Source organism: Choloepus didactylus, chromosome 22, assembly GCF_015220235.1.
Source record: "Choloepus didactylus isolate mChoDid1 chromosome 22, mChoDid1.pri, whole genome shotgun sequence".
NCBI classification, from domain to species: domain Eukaryota; kingdom Metazoa; phylum Chordata; class Mammalia; order Pilosa; family Megalonychidae; genus Choloepus; species Choloepus didactylus.
In genome coordinates this window covers 8,688,376-8,702,063 of record NC_051328.1, presented here as the reverse complement: position 1 = coordinate 8,702,063, position 13,688 = coordinate 8,688,376, and the positions used below count along the sequence as shown (strand labels likewise).

The 13,688-nt window shown below is 33.6% G+C and overlaps 1 protein-coding gene and 1 pseudogene across 7 annotated transcripts in view; both read right to left on the bottom strand.

Moving 5' to 3' along the window:
- The window catches only part of CHD9 (chromodomain helicase DNA binding protein 9), a 284,977-nt gene that overhangs the window by 81,829 nt on the left and 189,460 nt on the right, over positions 1–13,688 (bottom strand). For all 7 annotated transcript variants that reach the window (XM_037816043.1, XM_037816042.1, XM_037816041.1 and 4 more), the window contains 7 exons: positions 11,414–11,525; positions 7,528–7,674; positions 6,527–6,595; positions 6,389–6,444; positions 5,396–5,513; positions 2,703–2,789; positions 594–731 (listed from right to left, as the gene is read on the bottom strand). In XM_037816043.1, coding sequence (XP_037671971.1) covers positions 594–731; positions 2,703–2,789; positions 5,396–5,513; positions 6,389–6,444; positions 6,527–6,595; positions 7,528–7,674; positions 11,414–11,525 — 727 coding nt within the window. The remainder of the gene's footprint in view (positions 1–593; positions 732–2,702; positions 2,790–5,395; positions 5,514–6,388; positions 6,445–6,526; positions 6,596–7,527; positions 7,675–11,413; positions 11,526–13,688) is intronic.
- LOC119518720 lies at positions 1,143–2,609 on the bottom strand (annotated as a pseudogene).

The window sequence follows — 13,688 nt, the reverse complement described above, 5'->3', positions numbered from 1 at the left end:
CCTGATTTATTTAGGCTTTAACAAGATTCTATACAAAAGATTATTCCAAAATCAAAGTTATTATAGAAATAGATGTAATATATAGCCATAGAAAAATATCTGGTTTACACAGATGCTAAGGAATAGGATGTATATGGATGTTTGACTAAGAGAATTAATAATTGAAGATTAGCACTAGAACTGATATTATTATTATTATTATTATTGACATTTTATATAAATGACCTGAAAGAGCAGTGGTAAAACTAAATTTAGAGTTGAGGTAATGTGTTAACCAGAACAACTTTTATGAGGGAAATTTGCAAGTAAATTCTTATCAAAATATTAAATGCTCTGACCAAGGAATTATACCTCTAATTTGTCTAACAAAAACTTGTACACAAGTTAAATAATGTTCAATGAAGGACTGATTATAAAAGCAAAAAAACTGGACTATCCACTAAAGAAAGTTAATATGCATATGATATTATACAGCAATTAATAAGAATACAGTATTAATTTGATGCCAAGAATCAAGAATTCAAAGAAAACATTACACCTGCTGGACAAAGAAGTGCTAAGATTTTATGAAGCTGTCTAACACATGTTCTTACCAAATGTCTTGCGTCAGGCCTTGAAGCTTGCAATTGTTCAAACTCTTCTATTTTTGTTAGATCTACATCTTCTTTTAATTCCCAAGTACTATCTTCATATGGCAATGAGCACCACTTTACTAAGTAGTAAATAACAGGCTGTAAAAAAATTTTTGCATTTTACCGTTTTGAAATAGAGAATGGCAAGAACACGTAGAAATAAATCAATAAATTATGTCAGTAAAAACTAGTGAAATATATTTTAGAATTTTTAGGTCATTAACTTTTTTTTTTTTTTTTTTTTCTCATTAAACTTTGTTTTAATGGGTCTCAAAATTCTGTGACAGATTTTTGGTCATTGTTTCCATTTAAAAAGTACTGATTTTAAAAACTAATAACTTAAAACTGCCACACAAAAACAAATGGTCCACAAAACATTCCTTTCCTTCTGAAAGTTTTACGATGCATTGTTATCATTAACCAGTCTTTTACTATTAAACTTAAATGGCCAATTGAGACAAACAGTTCTGAGACCGTTCTTCCACCACTGATTAAAACTGGGGTGGCAGGTGTTATAGGTAATATTCATTTAGCCTTCTGAGCTTTCTGGGCAGACTTGGTGACCTTGCCAGCTCCAGCAGCCTTCTTGTCCACAGCCTTGATGACACCCACAGCAACTGTCTCATATCCCGAACAGCAAAACGACCCAGAGGAGGATAATCAGAGAAGCTCTCAACACACATGGGCTTGCCAGGAACCATATCAACGATGGCAGCATCACCAGATTTCAGAAATTTGGGGCCATCTTCCAGCTTCTTACCAGAACGACGATCAATCTTCTCCTTCAGCTCAGCAAACTTGCAAGCAATGTGAGCTGTGTGACAATCCAGCACAGGTGCATAGCCAGCACTGATTTGGCCTGGATGGTTCAGAATAATCACCTGAGCAGTAAAACCAGCTGCTTCCATTGGTGGATCGTTTTTGCTGTCACCAGCCACATTGCCACGACGAATATCTTTTACAGACACGTTCTTGACATTGAAGCCCACGTTGTCCCCGGGAAGAGCTTCACTCAAAGCTTCATGGTGCATCTCAACAGACTTGACTTCAGTTGTAACGCTGACTGGAGCAAAGGTGACCACCATGCCCGGTTTGAGAACACCAGTCTCCACTCGGCCCACAGGGACAGTACCAATACCACCAATTTTGTAGACATCCTGAAGAGGCAGACGCAAGGGTTTGTCAGTTGGACGAGTGGGTGGCAGGATGCAATCCAGAGCTTCAAGCAGTGTGGTTCCACTGGCATTGCCATCCTTACGGGTGACTTTCCATCCCTTGAACCAAGGCATGTTAGCACTTGGCTCCAGCATGTTGTCACCATTCCAACCAGAAATTGGCACAAATGCTACTGTGTCGGGGTTGTAGCCAATTTTCTTAATGTAGGTGCTGACTTCCTTAACGATTTCCTCGTATCTCTTCTGGCTGTAGGGTGGCTCAGTGGAATCCATTTTGTTAACACCAACAATTAGTTGTTTCACACCCAGTGTGTAAGCCAGAAGGGCATGCTCACGGGTCTGCCCATTCTTGGAGATACCAGCTTCAAATTCACCAACACCAGCAGCAACAATCAGGACAGCACAGTCAGCCTGAGATGTGCCTGTGATCATGTTTTTAATAAAGTCTCTGTGCCCTGGGGCATCAATGATGGTCACATAGTACTTGCTGGTCTCAAATTTCCACAGGGAGATATCAATGGTAATACCACGCTCACGTTCAGCTTTCAGTTTATCCAAGACCCAGGCATATTTGAAGGACCCCTTTCCCATCTCAGCAGCCTCCTTCTCAAATTTTTCGATGGTTCTTTTGTCGATTCCACCACATTTGTAGATCAGGTGGCCAGTAGTGGTGGATTTGCCCGAATCTACGTGTCCAATAACGACAATGTTGATATGAGTCTTTTCCTTTCCCATTTTGGCTTAAGAATCAGGGATGGTTTTCACGACACCTGTGTTCTGGCAGCAAACCCGTTGCGAAAAAGCAGGTCATTAACTTTTAAAAAGTATGAAGTTTTACTACTAGGAATGTTTTAGGTTTTTCTTACTTACAGAATATTTTTTACCAAATATTTACCTCTCCAGTATCCTTATCTTCACAAAAAGAGACTTCTAATACTCTGTCTACTTCAACATAGTCTGGGTTAAATGGTTCTTCTTCCATCTAAAATTTAAAAATAACAATCGGTATCTGACAAACTATTAGAAAGGTAACAGTAAAATAAAGAAATTTATCAGCTATTCACTTATAGGACAAACACACAAATTTGGTTTCAATTAAATTTTCAATAAATGGAATGCTTCCATTTTAATTTCCAAAGGATATCTGGGATATCTGTCTATATTCTGAATCATGATGTTATACAGTCAGTCAAATAAAACAACAGAACTAAACAAATTTACTCCAGAAAAGTAGCTAGAAGTTATGGTCTCTAAAATTTTCCTAAAAGCAGCCTCTTTACCTCTTTTTTAACCTCAGGATGCAAGAGGATCAGATTTTTCTTCTCCCCTTGCAGACCAAATACCCCACTGGTATGTTCCTTTCTGTTGTATTAAACATTCTTATCCACTTATGATTCTTATTTCAAGATCCATTTATATAGCTGAATGCAAACATCTCTACTTGAGCTACTTCAAACTCAATTGCAGTTATTAACACTTCAACCTATACCTCCTCCTGTATTTTCTAACTAGATTAATGGTAATACAGCCCAACACACTCCACTCACCCCAAGTTACACAAGAGAGAAATAAAGAAGTCATCTTAGATGACCCTTCTGTCTTTGTGCCCCACATCTAATCAGTCACCAGTTCTCATCTACTCTACTTCTAAGTATAATTCAAACTGCTTCCTGATTCTTCATTCTTACTGCCCCATCATTCCTCATTATCTATTTTTCACATTGTCTACTTTTCACATAGTCCTCAGAGTGATGTTTCACAAACACAATTCCTACCATGTTGATCCCTTGCTTAAAAATCCTTCACTGACTCTTGCCTGGGGATCAGGTCCACATTTGTTTTTATGGAATAAAGAAAATCCTACCTTTTCCTCCAGCCTCATCTCCTACTGGCAAAACTTTACCACAGACTTCATGCTCCAGAAATATAAAAACACAAGTTTTTCGAACAGTAGGCTCTGTCAAACCTTCAGGCTTTCATACACATTCTTCTCTCTTCTGACTAGATTGCCATTCCTCCTCTTGTTGCAATCCCTACTCATTCCTGAAAGCCTTACTTGCAACAGCTCATCTCAGTTTCTTCTGCTGCTGCTCCTTCTTTGCTCTAACCCTAAATGTTGTAATACTCCATGGCTGTGCTGTTAATTCTCTTCACTAGCTTAAACCTCTTCCTAGTGATGTTATCAGTCCCATGATTTTATATAGAATGCACCTGGTAATAAAGAGCACCACCTGGCACCGAATGCTAATATGGCACTTAAAGAAAATCTGCATAGCTCTTATTTTGTGCCTGGGTCAGGCGAGAAAAATTAGCCTTTCTTAAAAAATAAGAAGTTATTAGTTAAGTACTTCTAAAATCTTCAATTCATTAGAAACTTTTATGTTGAGGGTGTGGAGGTGAGACATTTTTGAGGATCCAGGAGGAGCATAAACTGACATGTCTTGAGAGTCATCATATAGCTAAGCTGATATAATAATTACAAAGGAAATAATAGTAACTTTATGGTGGAGAAATATGGGAGACACTTTGTCTAGTGATCAAAGTTAACATCACCAGTAACGGGGCAAATAGGTTTCTTGTGCTTCCTGATGTGATTCATTGAGAAGGATACAGCATAATTTCTGTAGTGTTATTTTCAAATTGCATAACCTGAATCTAATCATGAGGAAACATCAGACAACCCCAAACTGAGAGACATTCTGTAAAACAAATGGCCCATACTCTTAAAATAATATCCAAAGAAAGATTGAGGAACTGTTAAAGATTAAAGATTATAGCATGTTGTTTTTGCTATAAAAGACACTAGTGGAACAAATAGTGAAATATCAATGAGGTCTGCAGATTAGAGAATAGTACTATATCGATATTAATTCTACTATCATTGTATAAGAGAACGTCTTTGTTTTTAGGAAATAAATACTGATGTATTTGCAACTTACTTTCAAATGATTCAGGGGAAAAAAGTGTGTGTGAAAGCGAGAGACAAGGAGAGAATGAATGAGAAAGATAAAGCAATATATGATGCATCTGAGGGAAAATGGGACTTTGTATACTAATTTTGCAACTTTTCTGTTCAAAATAAAAAGCTTTTAAATTTTCAAAATAAAAAGTTAAAAAAACCTTTCAGAGCTGAAAAGGATGCCAAATCATCTAGTGAGGCTTACAGAGGTAAACGAATTTTTCTAATTTTGTTCTGTTCACACGTACAAGACTGGTATAAAAAATATGCAATATATTTCATGTACTGAAAAACCTTATTTTCCATTTATTTGTTATATTATCACCTTCTTTATGTAACTTCCCTGATAAATTCTTTGCAATCTTAACACACTCACAATCAAATATAAGTATTGAAATGCATGCTAACTTAAAAATACAAGTTATCCACCATTCTGAATTACCAATATTTGTTTCAGCTATTGTTACAAACTAAATTTGGGGAGAGAAAAATATTATATGCAGATAATATCTATATTTTAATATCAAATTTACAAACCTAAAATGAAAATAATACTTAAAATTTTGACAAATAATACTGTATGTGTTCAGAGTCCAACACAAAATAGCCTCCCATTTTTTTTTCCTTACATCAGCAAAAAAATGTGCTCGCTGTGCTTGTCTCAATTTGAATCGTTTGATTTTCTGCTGGATCCTTTTATCTTTCAGAAGCTGCTGTTCTGTGGCCCACTCACAGTGAAGATAGGAGCTAAAATTTTGTAAAAACGATACATTAGATACAGAAAAAGCTCTGGGGCTTTTTTTTTTAATGCTTAATTTAACCACAGCATCCCATACAAAATATTATTTTTACCTTTACAATTAGGTAGTTCACCATTTTATTTAATGTCAACAGACTCCCATATAATTTTAAAAATGAAAACATTACGACCACTATAACCTTAAGAGATTGTAGTATAAAAGTCTGCAATTCACCACATAGAAACAGAATGGCAGATTGAATCATAAGGGTAACAGCAAGATGTGACATCATATATTTCTTCAATATAATACTTTTGTCATGATCAGACAACTAAGTTCTTTTGAAACCAATGTAATTTTATTTAAAGCTCATTCTTTAACCCAACTAAATTGAGGAAAGTTGAAAACTGTATTAAAAAAAGAGTAAAAGGTTTTCCCACAATTAGCAACTCCTATGAGTAAGCTCACCTATGACCAAGATTAAAATTTTAACATTTAAAGTCAAATTATCACATGATTTATAGCTGATGCAATAACCTAAAGATGAGGAATAGTATTTACAAAAAAAAATCTAAAAAGTTCAATAATACATAATAATGATAAATTATGCCTATTATTTGTAAAAGAAGATTTTATTAAAAGAATCCTGCATTTTGAGGTTAATAATTAATCAATTTTTAAATGAAAGATTTTCAAACAAAGGCTTTTTCATTTGATGATTTTGAGCTCACATAAAATTATATTAATAAGGTGTTAGTAATAAATAATAGCTATTTTTTAAATGCAGATAAGAGGAAAATCAATTAATTTTTAATTTAATATGGGTACTTCATATCTAAATCAACATCTTTCTATTATTTGTTTTCTAATTCATATACTTACTAATTCTTGTATTTTACAAAAAATTCTTCTGTATCAATCATCATTCCAGGTGATATCTAAGAAAATAAAATCAATAACTATGATTCTTTCAACAAGGCAATGGAATATGAATGTAAAATGTAATGTACTATTACTTACTTCCTTTTTTACAGTTCTAGAAGATAGTATTTTGTCCACAATTGCAGCATCTTCTTCACTGGGATTCTCCTATGGTAGAAAAGAGGAAAAAAAACAAACAAAAAAAAACATGTTAGAGCACATTCTGAAAATTTATTTCCCACTTTGTATGTTTATGAATATACTAAAATTCAATAAACATTTATTTGGCACATTTGCCTGGCATTATCTTAAATGTTAGGGATATAAAAATGGAAAAAAGATAATCACATAGTTGTTATTGTCCTCATCATCATAGTAAACACATTGTGCTTTTTAATGTGCCAGGCGTTATTCTAATCACTTTGCTTACCTTAACTAATTCAATCCTTACAACAACACTATAAGACAAGTACTATTAAAATCTCCATTTTATAGTTTAGGAAATTGAGGCACAGAGAAGATAAGTACTTGCCCAAGGCCTCAGCTTGTAAGTAGCAGATAAATGCTAGTTCACAACGAAGAGGAGGAGGATTAAAAGAATTACAGAATGAAGAAAATTCATATGCAAAGGCACAGAGATGGCAAAACATGGCACTGAGGCAACTATTTTCATCAAGTCAGAGGATTGGGTGCTTGTAGAAAAGTGGCAGAAGATAAGGCCACTCACAACCTTGGCTAAGAAGGCAAAACTGTTTTTGTAAGACAAAAAACTCCTGGAGTGTTCAGTAGACAAGTAATACAATAAGACCTGTAGTTCAGAAATATTCTGCAAAAAGGACAGAGATGTTGCAGGCATTTCAGGAATATATTTTTTTGAGGTAGAAAAAGTGGTAACAAATTGGATGCAGAAGTAAAGGAAAAAGAGGAAAGGATAAATCCCTAGGATTCTGATTTTAATGACTAATGGTTCTTTTACCTACAACATGGAATCCAGGAGGAGAAACTGGAGAATGTTGTTAAGAAGTAAGATACTAAATGAATTATAAAGAATTTGTGATAGTTCAAAATGTTTTATAGTGACAATCCCAAATATGTCTTACCACAAATAATTGTAAGGGTTGTTCACCAGGCAAAGAAGCTGAATTCTTTTTAAATTTCATAGAACCTTTAACCTCTTCTTCAAATTGTTTCCCTTCTGCATCTTCGGCATATTTTTTTCTTTTAATTTGTCGATTTGATCTTCTTTTCTGTAATGAACCATAAGGATCAGATATATATGATTTATTTTGAAGGAAAGGTTTCAAAAAATAATTAACCCTAAAGCTAGTAATTTTCTGCATTAAATTTTGGAAAACTATATTCAACATTCTTCTCTTTTTATTTTTCTTTTAAAGAAATGAAGATTATAAATTGACCTTTGCCACAACAAGCTTACAGTATTCCTAAAATTTTGTTTTCTAAAATTTCAAAAACAAAGGTTAATAATGCCTTTATTACTTTTCTTTAGAGATCATTAAGATTAAAAGATCTGTTTTACTGAACTATTTCACACTTTGGTCAAGATGTGCTTGCTCAGTAACCTTTATTGTTCTATTACTTTTCTTTAGAAACTATTGTTAAGAAGGATAAAAAGGTATCTGTTTTATTTAACCATTTCACATTTTGGATAACATATATTTTAAACTATTACAACTTTCACCATTTTTGCCCCAAACCTAAAAGTACATTTGATGAAAACTGGCTAAATAATTAATTGGGGGCAGAAACCTAGAAGAGTAAATTAAATAATATTTTCCATAAAACATGAAACTGTGCTTAAATGAAAAAGAATTATATAAAATATTTTTAAAAAGATACACAAAATAATAAACTATTAAATCTACAAATAATTAAAGTTGAATGAAGGAAGAAACAGTGTTTTACTAGATTTCCTTAAAAACAAAGAACACTATCATAAAACAGAAACAAGCTCTTTAAAAAGTATTACATGTAGCAACATTATTTTTAAATAATGTAAGTAATTTTAAGTCAGGAATCAAATACACATGGTTTTACTTACCTCCCTATATAACTAATATTTGTTTCAGAAGTTCTGTGTTTCAAGGAGAATTTTTTAAAAACACAAACTTACATAACTTTTGATGTTCCCACCATAAAAACAAGATCCCAGGCTGTTTTTGAAAATCCCAAAGTCCTCAGGTTTGCTTTTTCCGCCCCTTCCTAAAATCTCTTGGGCGGAAGCATCTCAGTCAACTGTTCCGTTGCTCAGTATTTGATAAATCTATCCCTTTTCCCTTTTTTCTACTCCATTCTCATCTGTATCATTAGTAATCTTTCCACTCCCCAAATATGGAACCAGTAAGATAACCCTTGTGCTCTCCTTTTGGCTCCAGCCAGTGTTTTTATATAGTAAGTCTTTCATTTACTTCCAAAGTTATGACAAAAATGGCCACGTCAGTACAGCAGTGTGGGGACAAACTGTTATTTGTAACCAATGAGGTTGCTATGACCTTTAACCTCATGCCTATACCCTTTCTCTCAGGAGAAGTGAAATATTGAGAGAAAGGTACTAATATGGTTAGTTAGCTCAGCTAATTTAAGAGACAACTCCAGGCTTTATTCAGGCTGTTCATTCACAAGGTTACCATCTCTTGGCCATGATGACAGACGTTTACATTTTCAAATCTCCTAGTAACTTTTGTTAATATGGGGGACAGGAAAGTGGCACTATAAAACTTATAATAAAAGGGTCTAGAAGTCCAATTTCCCCACATCCTATTTTGGGAAAAGATATGAAATATTTATTGCATCCAGGAAAAACTTTATATGAATCTCTAAATTAACACTAGGCTAAAAGAATATTTATAATTCTACTATAGGCATCATGTAGCTCTTAATGTTCAAGAATAGTTTAATAACCAATTGTGACTTTTATTATTCTACCAATAACATGTATTATCAATGTTATGTCTCACTAGGCATAATTCTACAAAATGAAATTTGGAAATAATTCAGTATATTTTTAGAAGATTCTCTTAGATATTCTCACCATTATGGTTTCCTTTCTGGTCACTTAGACATCCATTAGTACTCTGAAATGCCTCACTTAATCTTTAGTAAATAGTACAACAGTATCTGAAGAAATCCTTTGAAATCACACAATTGCATACTTAGAAATTGTTCACAAGATAAAATAAAGGACACTTAAAGATGTTATCAGTCTAACGGATTAATTGAAAAGTGTATGAATTATGAGATTGTATTTGATTTCACCATAAATCATATTCCATTCAAGTATACAGTCACATGTTAGGTAAAGCTAAAAAAGGCATTACTCTCACCAATTATCTCCCCCGTCATATAGCATCTTTACTATTTAAAAATATAAAAACTAATTTGATGTCCACATTTTTTACCAATGTGCCTTTTCCTGGCTCATTTTCTTTCTTCTTACTATTGTTCAAAGCACAATTTAAAATGGTGAAAATTCTTTTTAATTTTGCACTTCTGGATTTTTCTTATGTCTTAAAGGCTTCATCAGATCAGCTCACTGTATTTTACTCATAAGAGGTCAGAAGCATTATGCTTTTAAATCACTAATAAATACTTCATAATGATAGCATATAGCTAGTTTCCTATAATGATCCTAATATTATCTGCTGCAAGGGCATTTTCATTAAATTGTGGTCTCTAAATAAAGTTGTAATGCTGAAATACTCTCCATTAAGATTAAAGGCAACAAAACTAAACATCATCTTCACATTTCTAATTTATACCTGACACCAAACCCTAAACTTAGTTTTCAAGCCCTCAAATCTTGAGAATACATCATTGTGGATGAAAGCTACATAGATCTCGCCACCATTTATATAATGATGCATTAAATATATTAACAAGTATATAGCTTTATAATTGATAACTAGAAAATATTTCTTTTCCCATTTATTTATTTATTTATGAGTGTTAAAGCAACACACCTTTCAAAGCAATCTAATACTATAGAGAAAAGCATGGAAAAAATGTGACATAGTAACCTATTCTACCATTTCATTGTTTGATAATTAAATAATGGAAAAATGGCCAGCATTATTCTAGTAAAAACTAAACTAAATTTTTCTCATGTTGAATAAGTTAAATATAAGTTTGTCTAAGTTAAGGATAACACATGAAGAAAAAGCCAGGCCATATAATATTAGGAGCTTTGATCACTGCCCTTACCTCAACTCTTGCAGCAGCCCAGGAGCCTTGAGCCACTACTCTCCCATTGGATAAGAAGCTGCATAAGGAAGAAGAAAGGCCATTCAGGGGCTTTCTGGCCCCGTAATTCAACAACTGCCACCACCCCTACGGCCGACAGTAGTAATTTAATTATTAAAGAGCAGAGGGTGGCCTGATTTATTATGACCTTCACTATATATTTTTTCCTAACTTCACAGGGTTATTTTGAAATCCAACTATTCCAAAACAAGGAAAAAAAAAAAAAAAAAAAAAGGCAAGATGCACAGTATTTATATCTACATTAGGGAATTTTTAATGTAATTGATTTCTTCCATACAATCAGACAAAGGAATTATCTCTCAATGATTCAATCCATTTGCTTTATCATTTGCATGTGATTTAAAAAATTAGTCTTTCCATCATTAAGTTTATTCAAAAGCACTCTACAAGTGCAGGATAATATCACTAGATACTTCTCCATGCTAAAAGCCATCAGGGACCTTGGAGTGTTACTTAACCTCTCTGGGTTTCAGTTTCATTATCTGAAAAATGAGGAGTCTGGAGAAGATAGGTAAGTTTCCTCCTGAGTCTAACATCCTACAGTAATACTACTAGGAGCATATTGTAATAATGCCGTCACTAAGTTCTACCATAAAATAAAATGCATTTTTAATACTAAACTAGAGTATAAGTATCCATAAGGCAATATTATACTACCTAAGTAATTCTAACAGTGCTTCATTTCTCAGAAAAACTTTCAGTACTCACTTGAGAGTCCTCATCTTTGAATGTATGCTGTGACATCTGCTCGTTATCAGATACTTCATCTGAAGACTCATTCTTTCTTTTTTGTTTCTTACCCAATGTAATAATGAGTTTGCTGTTTCAAGAGGAAAAGATTAAACAGTAAGAACTCTTTCATTTTTCCTTTTTTTTTTTTTTGGTCAATTTCAAATTGCCATGATAAACTTTCTTCCATTTTATATCAACTGAACATCCAACCAAACATAATAATTATCATGAAATCCATAATGACATTTTCAAAACATAAACTCTAATGGAATGAATACACAATACTGCAGTTAACTGCCTTTAATGAAAAGGCAGTCAACTTCTACCACTTTTACTTAGGCTCAGGATTACTTTTCATAGGAAAAATTCTAAGTACAACTGTATTCAATAATATAAGAAATCACATATTTGATTATCTTATAGATTTAGAATGAGGGATTTTTTCCTTCTGCCTCATTAAATTCAAATTCTACTTGTCTTCAATCTGATCTATTCCCTAGAAGATTCTACTTCTTTCTACCATATAGTAATTTCCCCCTTATCAACAATTTAAAATTAATTGCTCTTTATTTCATTTATTTTAAGGCTTAATTTAACTGGACTATATGTTGCTAAAGAGTAATAACTATTATTTTTTATATTCCCCAAAATATATGTATGTGACGGTACATATTTATTTTTGTATACATATACGTATTAATATTTATACATACAAAAAGTATAAATATCTAAAATGAAAATGTGTTTTACATTTTTTCCTGATCAGAGATAGAAGTACAGAGCTCCCACATTTCCTTAACAGCTTTCATAGAAATGGCAGCATGATTTTAAAATACCATACTTATCACAAACCATGCTAATTACTAATCAGGAAAATTCTGTTTTAGGTATTTAGGTATTTAAAGGTTAACAATTATTTACTAACGTGGGAGAACTTGGAGATTCCGAGTATGAACTTTGAAATGACAGGGTCAAAGGTTTAAACCCTGGCTCTACCATTTATCTATCTGTGAGAGACACTGGGCAAATTACATGACCTCTTTTAGACGCAGTTTCCTTGCCTGAAAAATAGAGATGTTGCTAAAACAGCTATCTCCATTACTGTTGAGAATTAAGTGAGATAACATATGTTAGCTCTTCGTGCAGGCTTGGCACATAGTTATTTCTCAACTAATGGTAACTATTTCTAATTATTATATGCTAGGTACTTTTCCTAGGTTCCCAGATTTGATGTCCATAACATTAAAGTATCATTGTTAGAAAATGCTTTTGGTTAAAATGCTGAAGTTGAAATCAGAAAAGGATGTAATGTGAACATAAAGGAAGAAGTGCTTATATCTATCAGGAAGTAAAAGAGGCTTTACAGAAAAAAAGTTTTCCGATAAGAAGGAATTCAACAAGTAGTGAAAGGGGAGAGTACGTTGTAAGCAGGAGATACCAGAGAAGTGAGGAGAATATAGAATGAAAACAGTGTGACAGGAATACACAGACAACTGCAGGTGAAGGGTGCAGAGAGCTGGACAGGTAGATAGAATGAATCTCATCAAAGGCCTTGTATGCTGTGATGGTTAGGTTCATGTGTCAAATTGGCCAGGTAATGGTTCCCAGGCGTCTGGTGAAGCAAGTGCTGGCCTATCTGTTGCTGCAAGGACATTTCGTGGACTTAGAGCATCAGTATGTGGATTGCATCTATATGGCTGATTATATCTGCAGTCAGCTAAGGGGATTGTCTTCCACAATGAGAGAAGTTTAATCTAATCAGTTGAAGGCTTTTAAGTGGGAATTGGAAAAATGAACTTTCATCGCTACTTCAGCTAATCACCACTCTCCAGGGGAATTCACTGAAGACCTTCATCGGAGTTGCCAGTTTGCTGTCTGCCCTATGGAATTTGGACTCATGCATCCCCAGAGTTGCGTGAGACCCTTTTATAAAATCTCATACTATTTACAGGTACCTGCTGTTGATTCCATTTCCCTAGAGAACCCTGACTTATACACATACTATGCAGAGAGTTAACATTTTCTTGTAAGGCTGGCTTTTAAGCTCCATGGGGCAGGAATTTAAAAGGAGTCTTGTCTTGCTCATTGCTGGTAACAAATGTTTAATGAACAGGAACTCAGATATTTTTTAATAAATGAAAAATGGAAAACCATTGGAAGACAAAGGAATCTTGAACAAATCCAATCCCTCATTTTTCCTAAACCTAATGGTACAACAGTCTACTAATGTTGAAGTACGTAAATTCAGAAA